At 43.3% G+C, this 23321-nt stretch overlaps 2 protein-coding genes across 3 annotated transcripts in view; one reads left to right on the top strand and one right to left on the bottom strand.

Moving 5' to 3' along the window:
* RGMB (repulsive guidance molecule BMP co-receptor b) overlaps positions 1-12992 on the top strand; it is a 33376-nt gene extending 20384 nt beyond the window's left edge. Inside the window, exon 3 of the mRNA XM_056849002.1 lies at positions 11777-12992. Within this exon, the coding sequence (XP_056704980.1) occupies positions 11777-12439 (663 nt within the window). The 3' untranslated portion in view covers positions 12440-12992. The remainder of the gene's footprint in view (positions 1-11776) is intronic.
* Positions 12993-21736: 8744 nt separating this feature from the next.
* The window catches only part of CHD1 (chromodomain helicase DNA binding protein 1), a 66941-nt gene continuing 65356 nt past the window's right edge, over positions 21737-23321 (bottom strand). For both annotated transcript variants that reach the window (XM_056849246.1, XM_056849247.1), the window contains exon 36: positions 21737-22698. In XM_056849246.1, coding sequence (XP_056705224.1) covers positions 22353-22698 — 346 coding nt within the window. In that variant the 3' untranslated portion in view covers positions 21737-22352. The remainder of the gene's footprint in view (positions 22699-23321) is intronic.

Genomic DNA, 23321 nt, shown 5'->3' with positions numbered 1-23321 from the left:
TAACTGAGAATCTGATCATTAAAGGAGGGAAGGATACTCTGCCCCCCCAACCCTTTATTAGCTTTTTTAATAAAGAAAGTGCATGGGGAGTGGAAATGGTAGAACCAAATACAGTGACCATTTAGGGAACTCATCTGCACCCATATTTATTCAGGGGTTAGTATGGTTAGTAAGAGCCCCGTGGCACAGAGTGGTAAGCTGCAGTACTGCAGTCCAAGCTCTGCTCACGACCTAAGTTCGGTCCCGACGGAAGTTGGTTTCAGGTAGCCGGCTCAAGGTTGACTCAGCCGTCCATCCTTCCGAGGTCGGTAAAACGAGTACCCAGCTTACTGGGGGTAAAGGGAAGATGACTGGGGAAGGCACTGGCAAACCACCCCGTAAACAAAGTCTGCCTAGCAAATGTCGGGATGTGATGTCACCCCTTGGGTCAGGAATAACCCGGTGCTTGAACAGGGGACCTTTACCTTTAGTATGGTTAGTACAGTAACAGAGACAGTGATCACTGAGTAGGACTCCTGTTTCGCAGGTGGATTTTTTGCTGTGTTTTAGTTAGTTCTTGGTTACACTGACATGGTAATTACTTTACTGAACTCTCCATGTATTTGTGTTCTACACATCCTTGAAATTGTTTTGTAACTCTAGAGGAATGAACTTACCAAGTTTCCATGGATGGGGCTCTGAGCAAGGATGAATTTGACCTCTGTGCAACTGCGTGCAATCCAAATGTAAGGCAGATGGAAGGAAGGTTTCATCCTAGCAAATGTTTATTACAGCTTTGGTGTCACCTGGCCAAATGGGGCCTGGACCTCACTGTGGGAGGGGTGTTTTGTGCTTTCCTGTTACAGACTAGGATATCTTCCATTGACTGTAAAAAAAAAAAATAGTTGCTGAATTGCCAGTTACCACACTTGGATATCTGTACAAGTTTTTGTTGGGTTCACAGTTCTACAAACATGGTATCTGACATCTATTTCTGTTATTCCTGAAATATCACTCTACTACAAGTATGCAGAGTTTTCCCTAGGGGTTTTGGTGGCTGTGGACTGGAAGATTTCACTTCTCCCCATTTTAAATTTTGGATGTAACCAGGATTAGTGGTTCGTGTTCGGTTCTAGCAGCAATTGCCATTTATGGTTCTGGCTGTAGTGGTAGAGCAAATGAAGAATCCCTGGTTGGAAAGAGCGTTGTGGGACTAATACAATGCCACATGTGGGACTAATGCATGTGGCATTCTCCTGACCCTTCTAATGCAAATGCACGAATGAGTAAAGCAGGCTTTTGAAAATTACCTGCGAGGTGGTGGGGGCAGTCAAGTTCAGTTTGTGGAAGTTGTCACTTTTCTCAGTATTGCATATTGTTTGTGGAATGTCTTTCTTTTCCTTTGCATGGAATATGCCACTTCTGATGCATTGTACTACCTCTTGTGGGTTCCTCGTAATCCAGCTGACCATCTAAGCAGGGCCGTAAAATAGTTTTTAGTCCTGTACACCTACTTTAATCTTTGTAGGCTTGCTGCACTGGTTCTAGTGTCCCCACTCACCAAAGCACAGGAGTCAACAACTTTTGTTGGGTGAAGCACATGATTGGAATGACCTCGGGCAAAGTCATTCCCCCATCCCTTTGAACTGAAAACTCCGACTGGAACATGAGTAATTAGTGCCATAGAGCTTTGATGAAATACGCACAAAGGGGGTCTATGCTTTAAGGTGAGCAGCCAGGGAAAGAGTCTGTGCGGGAGAGTGCCTTGTGTAGCACCATCAAACTGGCCTTGCAGCCCCTTTAGCTGTCTTAACAGTCCAACCCTGTCTCTTGAGGAGAGCAAGCATTGACTTGCACTCCTGGAACAAAGGCCTTATCCTCTTCTTGCCAAACACCAAGTCAATCTTGCTGATGGGCTCTACCCTGCATGCCAGGAGCCACCGCCTCACTAAGTGATTGCTTTGGCTGGTTTGAAGCTGGAGGCTTACTTTGAGGCATGAAAACCTGTAGGGTGCTGCAGAAGGGGCCTTGCTCTTCTTACTGAAGACTAGGGGCCATGAGTCTGTTTGCCTGTTGTGGTAGGGGCAGGGGGAGTCCCCTTGGAAGAATACTGATGGCATCTCTGGTGTTTCTCATGATGAGCCCCAGGTCAGGAATGCAACTCTAGCGCACATATGCCGGTCATTCCTTTGGGGTTCTTCCTTGTGCCTGAGACATTGTATTGCTTGCCAGTTCATCCAAATTATATCCTCTGCTTTTTCTTCGACACTGAGACCAAAGGGATGCCTTTCCATTGGCTGCCTTCAGAATCTACCCTTGCCTCTACTTATACTTCTTTGCAGCTGGACCAACCTTAATGGTTAGAATCGTAGAGTTGGAAGGGACCACCAGGGCCATCTAGTCCAAACCCCTGCACAATGCAGGAAATACACAACTACCTCCCCACCCACCCACCCACACACCCCAGTAACCTCTGCTCCATGCCTAGAAGATGCCCCCCCCCAAAAAAAAACCTCCAGGATCTCTGGCCAATCTGGCGTGGAGGAAAATTGCTTCCTGACCCTAAGGTTAATTTTAAGCTTCCCTTGTCCTAGTGAGGCTGAAACCGCAGCAGTAATTGACCTGGCAGATTTGCAGACGGATCCTTGCTGAGCTAGACTGTACATGTAGACTTCACCAAAGTCCAGACTTCGGTCCAGGCCAGGCTACCAACTCACTGGTGCCAAGTACAGCTGCTGAGGGGAATCCAGGCAGCAGTCAAGTTCTAAATGTCAGGTGAGGCCCAGAGGCAGAGATGTGGTCAGCCCAAAGGCCTAATTCAATTTAACATGCAGGGTGCAGGAAGCCAGGAGGGGCTGGACTAGGAGTCCCCCACCCAGAGATGGGTTCCTCAGACTGAGAAGCGAGCTGTGAGCCTAGAGAATTACTGTGCTTGGTGCAAAGGGATTGGCCCTGGAGATCGGCTGAGAAAGCAGAGTTGGTTCTGCAGCTTAGATGGTGGCCATGAGACTCAGATTTTTCTCTGTGAGGCAGTGACTACAGCTCGCTAGCAGCACAGATAGGTAGCCTGGCTGCTTGGACGCCTCCCCCTAGTTGAGACACTAGGGGTTGTTGGCTCAGTGGTAGAGTGAGAAGGTCCCAAGTTCAGTTCTTTGCATCTCCAGTTAAAAGAGGATTCAGTGGTAGGTAGAGCCTCTGCCTGTTTGAGTAGGCCATACTGCCTTTGATAGACCAATGGTCTGATACAGTGTATGGCCGCTTCATGTGTTCCTTGGTGCATTGCAGTCTGCTGACAGCTCTGGTCTTCCACATCAGCATGGCTTTGGAGGAATTACTTGGCATTGTCTAGATCCTTTTGAAATATCATAAACAGTTAATGTGATATTTTCATCCTCTGCCTGGTCCCTGCATGTCAAGGGACTTTTCTCAGCCACTGATGGAATAATGAAGAAAGATTAGCCTCCAGGCTGGTAGTGATGTCTTTGTTGCCTGCATTATGTTAGTTTCACTTCCTCTAAGGGGAAACTGGGAGCGATGGAAAGGTTGTCTTGTGTCACTTGAAATGCTGGCTGCTGTTTTTTAACTGCTTGCACCTGTGTACAATGAATCACTACATTTTGTTTGGGGGATCTTGTTTCTTTTCACACTTGCCCAATTTCCCCCTTCTCAAAAACCTGAACAATCCATCTTGGGTGCTGCTAAATCCAGATAACTCCATTCTGTTCAATGTATTGGTAGATTCTGACCCCCCCCCCCCGCACGCGCCCAACGGTGTCATCAAATGCAGTTGCTTTTTCTATATCAGAAAATGCAAGAAGCAGAAATACTGAGTAGTGTACTGTCTGTTGATTCAAACTGCCAATTCAGCAATCTGTGCAACTATGTTTTGAAAAGATCTATAGAGATGCCAGCTAGACAGACCTGTTCTTAGATTGTATTTTGCTTGTATGTCAGTTGCACTTGCAGACAAGAACTTGCATTAGCAAAAGTGTTGGGACACAATCCGGGAAATACCACTGAAAGGAATTTGCATAATTCTTTGTGCAATTATTCCTCTTTTGTCTTGCCTCCTCTTCTATCTTACACACCAACTGTTTGGGAAAGAATTATAGAGGTGCAGTGGCCAGCAAGGCAACGATGTTAGCAAATAGAATTGGTCTAGACCCCAGACTTAAGCCCAGTGTACAGCTATTTCCCAGCCATCTTTTTTCAGTAACTGATTCTCTTGTAGGACAATAACTGAGCACGTACGAGCACGTAGTTGCCATTGGCGTAGCTGCTGTGATGTCGTAGAGTGTTTAAGTAAGTTGAAAGGGCAGGCTGTTGGATTTCGGGACACTGTAAAAATGGAATTCATTGTCTGTGGGTGATCTTGATGTAGCCTGACTAAAATGCCATGTGCTTGCAAATTGTAAATTGCTGGGGTGGATCATTTGAGGTGTTTCTGAATTGCTTAATGGTCAGTGATAGACAGACTCTGCTTATGTGGATTAGGTTGTCCAAGGCCACCCATTAGATCCATATGAAACATAGGTTTGAATTTTGTATTTTACCCTACAACACAGACACCTGTGTTCTATAGCCATCTCTGGAGATAGGGATTTATAGCTGGTGTGCTTTACTGGTGAGCTTGGAGGATGAAGTAGAGTGGAAGTATTAAAAATAAATGAGCAGAGCCAAAGTAGTTTGGAAGGAAGAGTTGGTGGGAGTGGAGTGGGAAAAGCTGAAATGTTTAACAAAGGCATTGATGTTTTAAATGCACAGCAATATTACCTATTAATAATAAATGGTGTGGTACAGAGCAAATGTGCCAGAGTAAGTTATTGCAGTTTATGGATTAGGTCAGAGAAACAAGTAAGCAATACGGATGGTGCTTGGAGGTCCAGAGACTTTAAAAACACATGTCCATGAACATACTCAGGGGGTGAAGGTGGTGTCTTGGAATGTTTTGTTACAAGAGACCTTGTAAGGGACAGTAATTGACACAGTGACCCAGCATGTAGTTTACACAGGATTGTCCTGAAGGAGACACCTAAGAACAGCCATTGCAGCTCCATTTATCTGTAATGGTGCAGAGTAGTTTGCACCACAGATACATAATAGCTCCAGCTAGAGTAGGGTTCCCCAATGTGGTGCCTATGAGTGCCATGGCGCCCGCTGCTCCTTCTCTTGGTACCCCCCCAAGCTTTTCTGAAAGTTAGTGGGGCCATTGTAAGACAGAGCTTGTTATTGGCTGCCCTCATTCAAATGAAAGAGTTTTCTGTGGCCGCAATAGCATTTACAGCCACTGGAGGATCAGGATGACTGGTATGCACCCAGTTTTTCCTTAGCCAGTTGTGTGGTTCCATTCCTGCTTCAGGCCTGACTGATTTACGATGAGCTCCTTCGCAAAGCAGGGAGGGAGTTTTCTTGACGCTACAGAGTCCAGGATGTTACATGAGGGGGTGATGGGTGTTCAGGAGCCCACCACCTTCATCTTTAGATTTTCCTGTTTCCAATGGTTGGACCATGCTTCCAACTAAAATACAGATAGTACTAACCTTGACAGAACAATGGCTAGACTCTGAATAAGGCAGTTTTATGTGTTTGGTGTTGTTGCTATGCAATTCTTTTGCCAAGTGAGGAGGGGAGGTATTGTGCATTTGGCTCTACCTCCTGGGGCAGCCATTTTGGGGTGGTCTCACCACCCCCTCTCAAAGTTCCAAAGGTTGGGGACCCCTGATCTAGAGCTGTTGTGGGGCTCTGCTGGAAATTAGTATGTGTCTTCTAAAACTTCTTTTGGAGCAATGGTTTAAGGCTTGGTTTTGATTTCCTAGCAAGAAACAAAGCAGTATTTTTAGTGTATTTATAAGTAAACAAGCCCAAAATAGCACTGAAACATTTTACAAGGATAAATTCATATCCTGCTATAGGCAACCTTCTTTTTTGAAAACCGAGTGTCTTAAGTGTGGCCATGGCTCGGTAGAGTATCTGTTTGACATGCAGAAGGTCCCAGGTTCAATCGCTGGGATCTCCAGCTAAAATGACCAGTCCATAGGCTTTCAGTCTCCACCTGCAGTGCAGTGTACACTGTATATTATGTTTTGAGGTGGAGGAAACATTGAAAGCAGGCAGCGTGGATCTGCCTGCATGCCGGCTCGAAGGTTCTAGTGTTTGGATCGGTCCAGATATGGGATGTCCGGATAAGGGATGCCCTACCTGTACCACTGTTGTTAATGTGTTGTTCTGGTTCTTTTAACTATTACAGCTGTTAAGGTTGTAAGAAAAACCGAATCATAGAGTTGGAAGGGACCACCAGGGTCATCTAGTTCAACCCCCTGCACAATGCAGGAATTTCACAACTACATCCCCCACACACCCCAGTGACCCCTACTCCATGCCCAGAAGATGGTCAAGATGCCCCCCCACCTCATGAACTGCCTAAGGTTATAGAATCAGCATTGCTGACAGATGGCCATCCAGCCTCTTCTTAAAAACCTCCAGGAAAGGAGAGCTCACCACCTCCCGAGGAAGCCTGTTCCACTGAGGAACTGCTCAAACTGTTAGAAAATTCTTCCTAATGTCTAGGTGGAAACTCTTCTAATTTAATTTTAACACGTTGTTTCTGGTCTGACCTTCCGGGGCAACAGAAAACAACTTGGCACCATCCTCTATATGACAGCCTTTCAAGTACTTGAAGATGGTGCTGCTGCAGTTTTCTTGTTTATGGGCTTCCTAGAGGCCCCTGGTTGGCCACTGTGAACAGACTGCTGGACTTGATCTGATTCAGCAGGGCCTTTCTTATGTTCTTAAGATGGTTATCATATCCCCTCTGTCTTGTCCTCTTCATACATGTACAGGCATTACCCCCTGTATCCACAAGCATGATTTGGTTGTGTGCCTGTTTGCACGGGCCCCTGCAGAGTACAGGTGTAGCTGTTTGACAGGGTAGTTGTAACTTTTACTCCCTGAAGGACCACAATTTCATGTCATAATTATATGTAAAGCCTTGAGGGTTCTGTGATGAGCTGTTAAAAAGCTATACCACCAGCAGAAGCAAATATACCTTTCTTTCTTAGCGGTTTTGCAAAATTCTTCCTCCTTGCAGCTTACTAATATATTCAAGAAAACAAACAGGGCTGTGCTGAAGGCAGAACACTCTCTTAACTGGTGGTGCTGGCACACTTCACATAATACTGCATTATTGTTTGTAAATTTGTCTTGCATAATGCATCCAGTTTTTTAATGCTACTTCACTTAATACTAGTCTTGGAAAGTTCATTGCATTTTAATAGGTTATTGTGTAGTCTGTGTAGAAGAGCTGCGCTCATAGCAACAAGAAAGCAATGATGTAGGGTGATATGGCCTTTTGTGGACACGATCCTTTGCTGATCTTTGGTGTCGTCTTTCCAGTTCAGCTTGCTTGGATAATCAGATTCTCACACTGCCTTTGGGAGGAACTGTAGTGTCATAGAATCATAGAGTTGGAAGGGACCGCCAGGGTCATCTAGTCCAACCCCCTGCACAATGCAAGAAATTCACAGCTACTTCCCCCACACACACCCAGTGTCCAGAAGATGGCCAAGATGCCCTCTCTCTCATGAACTGCCTAAGTTCATAGAATCAGCATTGCTGACAGATGGCCATCTAGCCTCTTCTTAAAAACCTCCAGGGAAGGAGAGCTTACCACCTCCTGAGGAAGCCTGTTCCACTTAGGAACCGCTCAAACTGTTAAAAAATTCTTCCTAATGTCTAGACAGAAACTCTACTGATTTTATTTTAACCCATTGGTTGTGGTCCGACCTTCTGGGGCAACAGAAAACAACTCGGCACCATCCTCTATATGACAGCCCTTCAAGTACTTGAAGATAGTTATCATATCCCCTCTGTCTTCTCCTTTTCAGGCTAAACATACCCAGCTGCTTCAACCTTTCCTCATCTTTGTTGCCTTTGTCGTCTTTGTTGAGAAATCTAGCATGAGATTAGAATTTGGGGGCATCAACGGGAATGCTTCATCGCATCCTCCATCATGTAACCCTGGGCCTTATACAGGTTTGCGCTTGCTGTGTTATGAGTGAGCCGAATCCCAAAGGTAGCAGAAGACACTGTTCTCTTCTCCCCGTAGTACTTTGCATCTAACTTTTCTTTTTTAAAATCCTGCGTCTAAAACCGCAGATCCTTCCAGTGATGGAGCTGGCTGTCTAATTGACAGAACTGAAGAAACCACTCCGGGAAACCCGGAGAGAATGTTTCTTGGAGAAATGTTCCTCTTCATCATGGACGGTGTCAGGTTTATTGCACTTGCAAAGTGAAGACGGCACTGGTGTGGGGGAAGAGGAGGGGGGAAGAGTTCTGTGTCTCATTAGGGGTAATTTGTATAGTTAATCTCTGGGTTAGACATGAGCAGACTTGCCCAGAACTCCTATTTCAGCTAGGCTGTCAAATAACTTTCCCTAACTGAGTGACACTGGTGTGCCTTCAGAGTGGTTCCAGCTTCATGCCGATTTGTACTGCTAGATCTATCTGTTTCCTGGCCTGTAGAAGGCTGCATGTCAAGCCTTTCCCCCTTCATTTAAGTGTGTGTGTGTGTGTGTGTGTGTCTACACAACAAATTGCTTGTGAGGCAACCTCCAGAATGTCTTCCCTCAGGCTCAGTTGAGTCTCGTAACCCTCACATGATTGATTCTGAAGAGGAATGGTGGTTTTCTCCAGTAGAATAAAAAAAAAGAAAAGAAAAGGGTTGAGCATTTCTCAAAGCCAGAGGACATACAAGTAGATTTCTCCCCCTCAGAGGCCCGCAGTCCCAGCTGTGGCCCCCGGCGATGCTTTTAACAGATTGCTTGACTGCAGCTGGCCCTGAGTTAGCCGTCTGAGCGATTAAACGGAGGAAACGGTTGGAAAATTCCAGTCAGGCTTGCACCACTGGGAGCCCATGGAGCTAAAATAATTAGGGGTCTTCGTGTGAGTTGGGGGGGGGGAGGGTTGGGGCTGGAGAAAGCAGTGAGTGGGTGGGAGAGAGCCCGGCACTGCCAGGTGTATGGGCCGAGGGTTGTTAAAACTGTGCTCAGCATTGCCACGTGTCCAGGGTGACAAAGGTAATTAAAGAATGATTCACCCTTGCTGACATGGAAGTTTAGAGGGTCTGTTCTTTTTCATTATGTCTTCTGTACAGGTTTGTAGGAGGTAGCCTGATGAGTTTGTCACAGTGCCTGCTGGAGGAGAGGGCTGGGCACAAGCAATTAATAATGAGGTATCGTGTGTGTGTGTGTGTGTGGGGGGGGAGAAACCCAGCTTTCAAAAAAGTCTTAAATGATAGAGGTGCTCCTGCAATATACGAGTTCTTCATTCATTTCTGGCTGGCATGGTTATTGGATTGGAACCCCAGAGGTGCTGATAAGGATTAAGAATTCTGGCGTGTGGTTGCAGAAGTTGGGGCTGGGGAAACAATCTTTGATGAGAAATCGTCATTGTTGGGCTTCTCGCAGGATATTAGATTTTGGGGAAACTGGATCTGTCGCCAAAATGAAAAAGCGCATTAAAGAGCTTGATTATAACAGCACTGCTTTTCGTGCTCGCCGCATTTGTTCATTTCAGTTTTTCGGAATACCACCACCACTTGGTTTGACCGCTTATACTTATTATTTGACAACTCCTCGTCTTTCTAGAGCCTTCTGTTTAGCTATACTGAATGCTAACCCCTCTATGGTTATGCAGGGCAGGGTTTTGAATATACCATACCCAGACAGGGCCTGTCCTTGCTCTTCTGGCTCTATTGATTCATTAGCTCATGCCCTTTTGGAATGCCTCTTTTATGAGGAACTTTGATCACGTTATATCTCTCCCCTTTTAACATATAAATCTAATACCACTGTCTCTGACATATTGCCTTTATTAAGTGACAGTGATCCCAAGGCTACATTGTCCGTGGCAAGATTTATTTCAGTCCTTATATGCCTCAAACATTAGATTTACAGTACGCTGCTCAAGATCAATGGATCAAGGAGCTTCTAAGGGATAAAGGAAAGAAGTTGGGTCTTTAGGTAAGGGTGACATTATAAAAAGTTGGGGGATAGGTAGGGGAAAAACTGTGGGTCACAGCGTTGACTCCTTCTCTGGCATGCAACGTCTGATATGCCAGTTTCGACTTTGGGCCCTCATTCTGCAAAGCTGTTGTGCATTAACCTGAAATGAAGGCCCAAGGTGGGGTTTCCTGTCTCACCTCAGCTGCTAGAATTGCGTACTTCAGTGCACCAGGCTAATACAGACCTTACTTTGAGCTAGTATTAAGCCTGGGGTGTGTACCATTCGGGCTTGTTGCAAGAGTTGTGCATACAGTTGGCTGCTCCCCACGCCGGGCCCAGATAATCACAGTTCAAAAGTAACTGTGGCTTCTTGCAACATACAGATGTACAAATGAACACGTTAAGTGGCCTTATACTGAACCAGACCCTTGGTCCATCAAAGTCAGTATTGTCTACTCAGACTGGCCAGTGGCTCTCCAGGGCCTCAGGAAGAGGCCTTTCACATCACCTACTTGCCTAGTCCTTTGAACTGGAGATGCCAGGGATTAAACCTGGGACCTTCTGCATGCCAAGCAGATGCTGTACAAACTGATCCACAGCCCCTCCCCTGTAGGCACAGCTGCGACCAGAGTAGTCCCTGTGCCCACCACAGACCAGGATTCTAGGCGTAAGGTAAAGTGATGCATATTGGGGCAAAAAATCCCAACTTCACATATACACTGATGGGATCCGTGCTGGCAGCGACAGACCAAGAAAGGGATCTTGGGGTGGTAGTGGATAGCTCAATGAAGATGTCAACCCAGTGTGCGGCTGCTGTAAAAAAGGCAAAAACTCTTTTCCAAGGTAAGTGCTTAAATAGAGCTTTTACTGTTTAACAGGGAACTCTTATTCTGTAAGAGTACTTCCACACAATAACTGCAATTTCTCACCACATGAGCGATTGATGTCCTCAGGATAATATGTCCTATCATCCCAGCATGCCCAGAAATGAGTCTGAGCATGTTGGGATAGCAGTAAAGTGGTGTTGATATATCTTCCTGTGTCCATATTGGAGTGATGTTCTCATTGGCACAGGATCACTTGTTTGAAAGGAATTTATCCCTCTGTTAAGTATTCTGCAATAATTCTGAATGTGCTTCCATCATTGCACGGTTGGTTAACTGGCAAGTAAACTGAAAACAATAAATATGGCAAATCTCCTGTGTTGTACTTCTACGTGTCCGAACTGTCCTGTTTTTGAGTAAGTGTGACTTGGTAGCATGGGAGGCCAAGCTTTGGGAATCTGACTTCTGAAATCCTTCACATAAGCCTGCATATGACTTCTAGGATCTAGGAGGTGTTTCTTGAAGAGTACTAGATAATCCATAGATGGAATTTTGTGAACCTGCACTGTGGACGTTTGGGTCTTTTAAAATTCCCAGACAAAGGTCTGAGAGCTGTACATTTAAGTTTTCTGCTGTGTTTTACTAGTCATGTCTTAGCAGATGAAGTTAAGAGGGTAACAAGATCCCTGCTAAATCCAATCAGAGGTCCATCTAGTCCAGAGGTCTATCAGTTATCCTGGAGGGCCAAACAAGAAGGGCAATGAGTCCAAGGCCTTCCTCCGCTGCTGCCTCCTGGCGCTGGCATTGAGGCATTAAGAGGCTTATTGCCTCTGAATGTAGAAGTTTAGTTGTAGCCCCGGGCAATATTTTAGGTATCGAGAATTCACAAACTCCTGGGGCACACAACTGAGAGCTGTGATATATAGAGTACTGTTGCTCTAACTCCATTCTCTGCCCTTTTCTTCTCTACAGATAACCATTATATTTAAATCTTACCAAGACTGCACCGATCAGAAGGTGTATCAGGCAGTGACTGACGACTTACCAGCAGCTTTTGTAGATGGCACAACGAGCGGCGGCGATGGCGACACCAAGAGCTTGCGCATTGTGGAGAGAGTGAGCAGCAGATATGTGGAGATGCATGCCAAGTACATTGGGACCACTGTGTTTGTGCGCCAGCTAGGACGTTACTTAACACTGGCTATACGCATGCCGGAAGAGCTTGTCATGGCTTATGAAGAGAGCCAGGACCTACAGCTCTGCGTGAATGGCTGCCCGTCAAGTGAACGGATCGACAACAGTGGGCACCTGCCTTTACCGGTGATGGCGCAGGCCCTCACGCATGGCGCGTCGAGTCAGACCCGGAATATGTACACACTGGAGAACGCTTCCACCAAATGCCATGAGAAGATGCTGGTGAAGGACATCTATTTTCACTCCTGTGTGTTTGATTTGCTCACCACGGGTGACGCTAACTTCACAGCAGCTGCCCATAGTGCCTTGCAGGATGTTGAGGCGCTACACCCCAGGAAAGAGCGATGGCACATCTTCCCCAGCAGTGGGAGCATTGGCCTGGGGAACGGGTTGTCTCTTAGTCTTGGACTTGTGTGTTTGAATCTTGTTGTGTTTTTGTAGGGGTTTTTTTGTGTGTCAAGAACAAAGGTTTTAAAATATATATTGTCATAATATATTGAGTAAAGAGTATATAATGTATATACCATGTATATGAAGGGATGCTTTTGTCCTGGGACACCCAGCAGAATGTAAATATTGTTACCTTTTTCATGTATGTTGGATGTAATATTCGTTTGATTGTAATAATTTTTTTTGCTTTGCAGTTGGTGAAATGTTTTATAATGTCCTTTCATCAGGACGCAATAGAAAGCACTTTATTTTTTATATATTAAATATTTATGTGTATCTAGGTAATATGTAAAGCATATATCCACATGTACATATATCATACCCAGTGCTCCCTCTAAGTATTACTTTTAGCTCAACTAACATGCTTAGAATCTTTTGTGATTGCTTTCCCCCTCTATCTTGACCTTTCCTTGAACCAGTTAAGGCAAGGCAATAAACTGGATGGGAATAGGTCCAGGAAGAGCTGATTCTTCATTTGGCCCCTGGACATGTAGCCTTTTGTTTCATAGGAGCAGAAGGAATTTGCATTGTCCCTCATAATTAGATCATTTTGTTCTTGATGCAGATGGTCTTTGCTTTCTTTTCTAAGGACCACTTCCATGTGACAATTTGTATCTGGGTTCTAATACACAAGACATAAGTCTTGTATTTGATTATGAAGGGCACATGTGTGTAGAAAATTGTCTTCTTTCCTTCCAGTGTATATGAGTGTGAGCCAAATTTGTTATGGTTTTGGATTCCATCTCTGATAGAAATATATATAAATATGATTGTCTTCAAGATGTTCGTAGTAAATGTGTACCCTTGCAGTTGTGGTAGGTCCTGTCAGGCTGACTCAGCTTGATTTCCCCCACTCCAAAATGTGGAAACTTTGTCTACCTAAAAAAAAAAAAGAAACTAACCCTCTAAATTCTATTTCTGAGCTTTAATCTTATTTTCTTGTCTAGAGAGAGGCAGAATATTAGGAAACCAGCAGTCTGTTCGGCACATGTTAGTATTTGGAACAGGGACAATAGCTTTCATCAGGAAGCAGTTACAAAGATGAGGCTTAGGTTGCTCCATCATTGGTTCCAGTCCAATCTTTAGCAGGTTTCATGAGTGCAACACGGGAAGGTCATATTCTTGCAGTGGTTTTGTGTGTGTGGCCAAAGCTCCCTCCCATGTGCTATAGGAATTGATGTGTACCTCGATTTTGCTCTTCTTGTGATTTGCTTACCCCACACTTGAAAGTGTGTTCTGCTGGCTTAGCCAGGTTTTATTTGTTCTTAATTATACCTGGAGGGGGAGGGGAATCTGTGCTTTCCTTTTACCTGGGGAGGCTTGCTTTGACACACTGGAGATCCCCCGAGATCAGAAATGTCAACACCATGCTGCGTTGTTCATGTAGGTTGCAAAATTATGTAGGATCGTGATGCCAAACTCTACACCAGATGATTGGTGTAGCTGAGACTACTGCTAAAGGTAATAAGGCTATGGGAACGTCCATTATTCCTACTGCAGCTATAAAAAGCACCATTTTGTGAATATACAAAGCTGGCTTATACCAAGTCAGACTCTTGGTCCATCTAGCCTAGTTTGGTTGATTTGGCAGAGGTTTTTTTCCTCCCTGAGATCCTTTTAATTGATGCCAGTTATTGAACCAAGGACCTTTTAAAAATTGTGTTAAAATTATTTTTAAAAGGAAAATGCCCCCATTGACTACAGTGAAGCTATGCCACCAAAAAAGGTGCAACGCTGCAGCACGATGGGGCGTTCCTAGGGTGAAAGGGGTTAGGAATCTGCCTAAAGGCAGCTCTGCCCTCAGGAATGCCTCCCAGAATGTCGGCGTGGGGACTTGTGCCATTGGAACGCTGCCAGGAGGCAGCATTGGCGCCCTAGTCCTTCGCCGCTGTGTCGCTTCCCAATGCTGGCTTGGTGCCACCCGTAATGGCGTAAGTGCCCCTTATCCCAAGTTAAATAGGCACTTGTGCCAGCGCAGGGTCACACTAGCTCCTAAGGAGCTTTGGCTCCCCCCGCCCCATCAGGATCGCAGTCTTAGGCCTGTACGGGCTGTGCCATTTTTGTCAATTCCAGAATTTCCTTGATCTGCCACACAGATTGCTGGGGAAGTCAGCATGTCTTACACATACACGCGGTCTGGCTTGAAGATTGGGTTAGTGAGACCTGGTGTAGCCGTAGACTCTTATCGACGGCTTGAGGTAAATCTTTGTTTCAGAGCCCCCATCTAAAATATGGAAACAATATAGACTTTCCTTATAGGTCTGAGATACCACCAGCCAAAATTGATACAGCAAACGCTCGGTGACCAATTTGATAACATTGATCGTTGTTGTAGTGGAACTCTGTACTGCCTACGCTATAAGTGCAGGTGAAATTTCTGGGTGGTATGCAAGCTCAGAGTATACTGTGTCTCAGAGTGTTTGCTGTTTGTTTCTATCCTTGTTGACTCAATTAATTTATGCAACCTTTACATCTTTAAAAGAACGGCTTTAATTCACTGTTAGAGCAGCATAGAATTTGGGGCAAGGAAAAATAACAACCTCCTCTCTCCCCCCCCTTCCCCAGTGCTCCCATCTTGTACGGAGAAGAACATGTTGTTAGTTTTAGAGTCGTTGGATTTTACCATTTAGTGTGCCAAGTGGAAAGGTATTTGTGGAAGAATTCTGTAGACAAGCCTAGAGTTGCAACTGCAGTGGGAGCTCACTGTAAACATCTCTGTGCTAACTAATTTCCTGTGTTCCCAAGCCTTGTGAGTATATATGTACTCTAATATCTAAATCATGAAGCCCAGCGATAAGTAATATTTCAGAAATGTTAGAATACCTGGAGTGTCTCTCTCTTTAAATTCTGTTGTTCCTGCTGTGGGATTTCTGGAGAAAAATGTTATTTGCACATGTTGGCTGTTAAGTCCTCCACAGCCAAGAGAGCTTTAGTTAATGCCAAACATATGGATATTTTGAAGCTAGTGAGAGGTCCCTGGGGAAAGCTTACACTTAGAGGGAACGCTGGTTTTCACAGACACTCCAAATGGCTGTCTCTTAGAAGGCTTCAAACTTATTTTTATGCTTGAAAATCCCCACAGTGTGCCCAGTCTTTTGCAAAGCCCTTTTAGATGTGGTTCATGGATAAACTAATAAGTATAAGTTTGTGTTTTTTTTAAAAAAGTGACTGTGTGGTGTATAAATACTTTAAATTATTATGATAGAAGAATAAAGTTACATACCATGCTGTGGAATGTTCGATGTGCTATTACTGACCCCTGGTGGATGCTTGCAGACAGCAGAAGGAAGACTGGTAATGCACTTCACACAAGCTTGAATGGCTTGCTAGGCCTGAATATTCTTTACACCAGGAACCTTTTGGCCCTTGCATGTTGCCAGAGGCTACAATGTGAGATCACACAAGGTGAGTAGTAGCAGGAAACACCAGAGCCTACATCAGTGTGTTGTCAACACTGGAAGACAGTGACTTCATTTCTGCATCAACGTGGTTACTTTAAGCAATGCAATACTGAAGTCATTTCATATGTCTCCAAACTAAAGAGGCCATGTTGAATTGAGCCTTCTGTATGCAAATTGTGGCCTCTTCAAACTTGGGCAGGTTTCTAGTTCGTTGTTTGTTTGCAGAGTTCGAAGGGAAATGCCTTTCCTTCCCATCATTGTGTACTGTTTTAGGAGAGCTTTTGAGCATGTTCTGCTGAAAGCCACAGGTATCACCTTACATCAACAATATGGTAGTATAAAGTTCTATGGAAACAATATGTGACTCCAAGTCTTTGGTATAGAATAGTAGATTTCCAGCAGTAATGTTTGCTACTCTCAAAAGGATGAATAAAAATCATTTTAAGTAAACTTCCTCTGGCCACATCATTGGTACCCTTACACTTTGCTATGAGTAAAGGCAGATGAGTTTGAGACTTTATGGTTTAAAAAAGATTACTAAGGGGAGCATATGAAAGGGATTTATAAAAATATGCAGTGTAGAAAGGGGACTAAGAACTTTCTACCACTTCCAAAATAGTAAATTTGAGGGTATCCAATAAAGTTTTTTTAAAGTTCATTTACATTATTTACTTCCCAAGATGCTGATAGAAAAACAAGAGCTTCCCAATAGAAAGTCTGAAGACTAATGCAGTAAAATCTACATTCACACACACACACACACTCTTACACATCACCCCCCCCAATATTTCAGGTACAGAGGGTATCCAATAAAGTTGATGGGCAGTAGATTCAGGATGCACAAAAGGAAAGATGGCTTCTCCCAACAAGTGAGTAAAATGACTAGTAGCAACTCAGACCTAAAGCAACTCAGACCTATCCTCTGCTTGGCATGCAGAAGGTGCTACTTTCAATCCCCAGCACCTCCAGTTGAAAGAACGGTAGTAGATGATGCGAAAGACCTCCCCTTGAGACCCTTTGCCACTCAAGAATACATAACACACCCTCTGGTCAGTGGTCTGATACAGAATAAGGCAGCTTGATGTGGCAGAGAGGGAACAGAAAAGAACTGAGTTCCTTTCTAAATATATATTCATTGAGGACTATGGAAAATAGAGACCACTCTGAACACTCTACCTAATACGGCTACATGACCAATTGTGGATGTTTTAATCCACATTCTTTATAGTGGATAATTAAATTGGGTCATGGGAACAAGTGATTACAGAGCAGCTGGAAACAGGTGCTCATAGCAACTCAGGAGTTGCTATTCTTGGTCAAAATTCCTGTAAACTTCAAGCTTGAATGGGTCCCCTGAATCAAGCTCTCCCATATCCAGCACCACTAATAACAGTAGAACAGTAAAATTGCAAAACGAGGCTACCTTCAGAAAAGGTTTCTCTTGTGTTCAAGGGACTTCCCAAATACCACAGACAATACAACTTTGTAAAGTAACAAAAAGAAGTCTAGATAATCAGCCTGCTAATTGAGCATGCCCTAAGAAATGGGGAATAGTGAAAGCAGTTGGAAGTCAGTTAAAAGGGCTATGGCAGAAGACAGTGTGCTTAACCCTTTGTGAGAGAATCTTTGAGATTAGTAGTAAGGGGGGAAACCCAAATTATCTATCTCTACAATTCCTTAAAAGCTTTTTTCCCTACATAATACATGAAAATCCCAGTGTCCATGTTGATCCCATCGAAACAATTCTGCAGTCTAGATTTTTCCATTAACTAGTACATAGCTAAGGATTTTACAAACTCTTGATCGGTGCTAAACCCTTCATCCGGCAGAGGGAATCCGGCAGAGTATACAAAGATGGCATACTACAGCTGCCATAGACACCAAGTAAATGCTGCTTCTAGGATTACTCATCTGTTCACTGAAGTCAGTGGAATGTACACCTGTTTAAGTCTGTTTACACGTACTTGAAAAATAATGGGACACTTCTCGTCAAGATGAGTAGGACTGGGCTGAAAAGTTGTAATGTATGGACACTGACTAGGAAAACAAATACCATAGAAATCAGCAGGATCTTGTAGCTCAACCTAACCACATTTACTGAGAAGTGTTATTTTGCTGATATTTTTATTGTTCGTCATCTGAATAACTGACACCTTTCTTCAGAAAAAATAAAAGGACCAAATGAGAATCAATTTACCTTTCACCACTTGTTGGTTCCAGGCACTTCATTTGTCTGCAAAGCTTTGTTTGCCTACATTATAAAGATGATTAAAGCAAGAATATCTTAGTAATATTTACCATACACTCACAGGTCAGTTGAAATTAAATGGCAGATTCCCTAACCAAACACATGTAGCTGTGACAAAGTGTCCCTGGGCAATGTCAACGCAGGGTCTGATACCTTATTTACATGACCTGTTCATTAATACCTGCTCATTTATCTACGCTGCAGAAAGGTTAGATTTTTCCCTTTGGGCTCTGCTTAATGAAAGCTGCCTCAATTATCTCTTTCAGAAGGCCTCTCCAGAGATGCTGGATGGGATGCTATTCTATGCTCCAGCTGAGACTTATCTTGGTTTGACAAATTGGAAAACTGCAACTAGGACTTGCCCCGTTCATCTGCTGCCACCTGAATTTCTATCTTCTCCAGTTCTTAGGGTGCTGCAGTCTAGACTGTTGGGAGAAGCACCTTCCTCCTGGATGCAGGCAAGGTTGTGAGCTTATTCCTGACTCCAGGAGGATCCCAGTTTGGCCCCGTCTGGCAAACAGACAGGACGTTGTGAGCCTGCTCTACTGAGCAGCTGCACTCATTTTCTTTTCTGCTCAGAACCTTCTTTTTCATCTGTATCTTCTGTCTCCCCCCCTTCCCTAGTTTTAGTTGGCTGTAACAGCTTCTGCTGGGCCCCAATCTTTACCATCTTGGAATTTCTACCAGGCGTGAAACACTGAGCCTTGCAGGGATGGCTCCAGTGAATCCCAGAGACTAAGAAGCCAGTGTCAAAGACAGCCTTGGAGAAAGCCCTGTAGTTACAATGGCTTGAGGCTTGGATGCTGACCTTTTTTTCCAGCCTTGTCTAAACTCCCCTCCAAAGAAGAGGTCAGAGGTGCAGCTCAGGCAGCAGCCATGGCAATGGCCTTGTTTAAAGCCACTTTGAAGTCCAGTGCAAGCACCGGGTCATTACTGACCCATGGGGTGATGTCACATTATGACGTTTACCAGGCAAACTATGTTTACAGGGTGATTTGCCATTGCCTTCCCCAGTCATCTACACTTCACCCCAGCAAGCTGAGTACTCGTTGAACCAACCTCGGAAGGATGGAAGGCTGAGTCAACCTTGAGCCAGCTACCTGAAACCAACTTCTATTGGGATCGAACTCAGGTCGTAAGCAGAGCTTTGACTACAGTACTGCAGCTTACCACTCTGGGCCACCGGGCTTCTTTTCCAAGCAGCTGACCAATGTTTAATTCCCACCATTGCAACTGGCTGCCAATAAGTGGCCCCCTGTTCAGGCTCATACTGTAAATCTCTTATTTGAGGCATGCTATGCTCCAATTCCACTTAACTAGCACTCCTCACATTTCCTCACATGGCACAGAAAATCACAAGAAAGTTAATGTTAACTTCAATGTAACCAGTGAGCCTTTGGCCATTTATGCAGGGCTGTTTCCCTCGCGGTCACCCCTCTGACTGCTTCAGGGCTTCCTTTGGATTTTGCATGCCTTTCCTGACCATCAGAGGTCGCCTCACTCTCCCCGCGTGACTCCATGTGATTTGCCTTTGTTTTTCAGATGCTGTTTTAGCCAAAATCTGGAAATTGCAAGCAAAATGCGTGGGGAGCGCGAGGCAACCTCTGATGGTCAGGAAAGGCATGCAAAATCAAAAGGAAGCCCTGAAGCAGTTGGTGGGGTGACCGCGAGGGAAACAGCCCAGCATAAATGGCCTTTATTTCAGAGAAGAATCTATCCATAACTTGGGGCTTTTGGGGGGGGGGACTATCTATATTTAAAATGTTAAGTAGGTTTGCCAACTCTGATTTAGGAAATTTCTGCCGATCAGGTGGTGGTGCCCAAGGATGGCAGAATTTGGGGAGGGAGCTTAGTGGGATGCAATGCCATAGACTCTGCCCTGCTAAGCTGCGATTTCTTCCAGGGGAACTGATCTCTCTAGTCTGGAGATCAGTTATAATTCCAGAACTCCAGGTCTCTCCTGGAGGCTGGTAACCCTAAAGTTAATATATGGCAATCATGATGCAAACTTTCTGTGCAGCTAAATTACTGAATCACACAGGATGCTGTTTGCATTGGCAGATATGCATACAGGACAGATATACATATAGGAAAATATCGTAAAAGCATCTTCTAGAGATAGTAGAGTTCGTTCCTTTGCACACCCCTCTCCCACTACAACTCTGACACTTGGTATTGAACGATACTGCAACGTGTCCCCAGGACTTAAAGTGTAAACATAATCTGTACATGCACAGAACCTTGACTGGTATCATAAAGTAGGTAACTTGTACACACTTCAGCTTTATGAACTATACAAATCCATGTTCTAAAACAAGATTGTGAATTTCAGCATCACTAGAAAAACAGCTGTGCTCATCAAGTAATAAAGTACTTCAATGCAGTACAAGCTCATAATTACAATAACTGCATACTGTTTTTATAGTCAGTTTCTCTGGTCATATCATAACCATATAGATATACAATTTCTGGAATTTTTTTAAGCTACAGGGAATTTTAAGCTACTGTTCTCCCCTGGAAGAACAGTGAAATTTTGAAAAAAAATATATATATGTAGTACTTGCTTTCCTGTCACACCTAAACTACTTTTACTGAACAACATAAATGCTTCATTTGTACCTTAGCGTATAAAAATGTACTATTTGGCATATTTTCAGAATTTAAAAGTATAAATCTCTTCATTTTCTATGAGAAAAAGATCAAGTGTATCCAATAGTTTTGATTCCAGTACTGCATCTTATACTATCCTTAGCACATGTATCTTTATTTTTTGCCATTTTGAGAGGAAAGAAAAAAGTTGAAGGGAGAAAACAAATTCTGTAGTAAACAAAATAATTATTATTTGGGCAAATTCTCTCAGAGTCACAATAGGACTGCTAGCATGTTTGGATATTAAGCTAAACTTCGTAACACTGAAATCACCAAACTCTTCAATAATGTATTATCATTAAACACATTCTAGAATATTAATTTCTGCCAAGATTAAATTCGAGAAGTTTCCACTGAAAAAGAAATAGAAAAAAGGGGCTCCCCCCCCCCCACCTTGAATTTTTCCATTTTTCTTCCAGGGCCTCACATCTCTTGACAAACACTGTTGTACTCATAAATTATTTTAAATATTCAGAGAAGATAGGTCAAATTATGATGCAGGTGTCAACATATATAAATTAAATGCAGCCCTCCATTTATGGAACATTTTACGTTGACATTCAGTACTGAACAAGTTGTCCTTTCGTGAGTGACCTTGGGGAACTATCAGAAGAGAAAGCCTTCTAACAGTTCTATCTTTATTAAAGAATACTTCATGACTCTGCAGAGTGTGTGACTCTATAAAGACATATTACTGTTCATGTGGAAATCTTTAAACCCATGCTCATTTCGCAAGATGTTTGTATTACTAAACTCCAGTAGTACCAGAAGGTAAATTTTTAAATACAATACCAATATATATATGTATATACTTCACAGGAACATAATTTCAGTTTATTAGTAATTCAGTTTAAAATAAATTAAATTTGCTAACAGAAAGGGAAAAGAAGTTCCTTTTTTATGATATGAGCACCACATCCATCAGTTATTTTTAAAATAATATTTTTTAAATTTGATTAAGGCAATCAAATTAGAAAAGTCTGAGGGGGAAAACTCATTTAATTAATTTACAATAATTTACAGCCATTTTGTAAAAAGGCATTACAGCTGATCAACCTGGAGAACGCCTGGCTATTTTACAATTATCTAGGAACAGAATTTAAATATTCAAGCTTGTGATGAAAAGCGGCAAGGTGGTTGCAGTGTACAATGTAAACAAGTAGCTTTGGAAAGTTAACAAAGTCCTTGAGTCTTTTTTTTTTTTTAATCCTCTTGATTCCTTCCTGGAATATGATCACAGGTTAATAATGTGTGAATGCTCATCTACAAACATAATTTAACTTGCATTCAAGATAAAACCACTTTGACAAGAGTTCAGATTAAGATCCAGTCTGAGTGGGGCAGTGTTGAGGTCCCTGTAAAAAGTAAACATCTTTAAATTCTTTAAAAAAATGTGCGGCAACATTTGCAGCACAGTGCAGCATTAAAACTTTAAATACAAAAATATTTCTTCTTCTGTTGGGATAATAGAACTAGCATACTGGAAAGTAGTAACAATACTGCTACTGATAGCACATCCGGTCCATGTCTTTCAAGTCATGTAAGGCAATTGTGTTAATTTATTGTGTATGGCTAAAAAAAAAAGTCCAGAAATTGTTAGTTTTCGCTATGTTTTCCTGCTATTCCACATGTGTTCAGGAGTACTTTTGTGATCAGTTGAATGTTCAAAAGGAGATCTATGTCCTAAGGGAGATCTTGAATCATAAGGAGATCTTTGATCTAGTGGTGATCTGGGGCCACTACTAGAAGCTCTGTGGTCCATTTGCCAGTCTGAATGGTATCTATAGTCTCTTGAAGATTTATGATGACTGTAGTCTGAACTGGACCGATGATCTAAGTGTATCCGATGATCTGAATGCGATCGACTGTCTTTTAAACTTCCTTCCAAATTAGACCTGTGATCTCTGTTCCTGTGGTCATCTAGCTTTCTGTGTTTACCATCACTGTAGTATCTGAAAAAAATAAGAAAATAATACTAGAGAAAGCAAGCTTAAAACAGTATTTCATAAGAACTGCACCAATAATTTAATTTAATAATAATTTACATAGTTCCTTAAAAGTAAGGCTATGTTGTTCGATATGTAGAGGGAAGCAAAAATGGCAACACCTTCCAGGAATGGGATTTAAATACACATTCTTGGCTTCTGCTTGCCACTACTGGGCACTGTACCAAGCACAGATTTCTTGCTGTGACTTGTAAGGACCATGCCTCCTTGTCTATATACCCAGCTTCTTTTTATTACACAACTATTACTCCTACTACCTGAATGACCAGACATATCGTTTGCAGAGCTTGGCCTGAGCTGTGTGTCCAGCACAATACTACTATTCCATCATCTACAGTGCATCCTAAGCAGAGTTACCCCTTCTACGTGCATTGATTCCAATGGACTTAAAAGGGAGTGACACTGCTTAGGTGACCGTTGTGTTCATGATCTAATATTAATGGCCTGAAGCTAAGCTGAAAGCCTAACACAGCTTCAGAACACTTGTGAAACCCCTTCTCTGCTCTAAAATCTTTGGGGGTGAAGCAGGAAACAGTAAGACAATAAACTCCTCTTATGCTGCCCTTCTT

The sequence above is a fragment of the Euleptes europaea genome, chromosome 4 (assembly GCF_029931775.1).
Source record: "Euleptes europaea isolate rEulEur1 chromosome 4, rEulEur1.hap1, whole genome shotgun sequence".
Lineage (NCBI taxonomy): Eukaryota > Metazoa > Chordata > Lepidosauria > Squamata > Sphaerodactylidae > Euleptes > Euleptes europaea.
The sequence above is the reverse complement of the archived record's forward strand: the minus strand, read 5'-3'. Positions and strand labels throughout refer to the sequence as shown.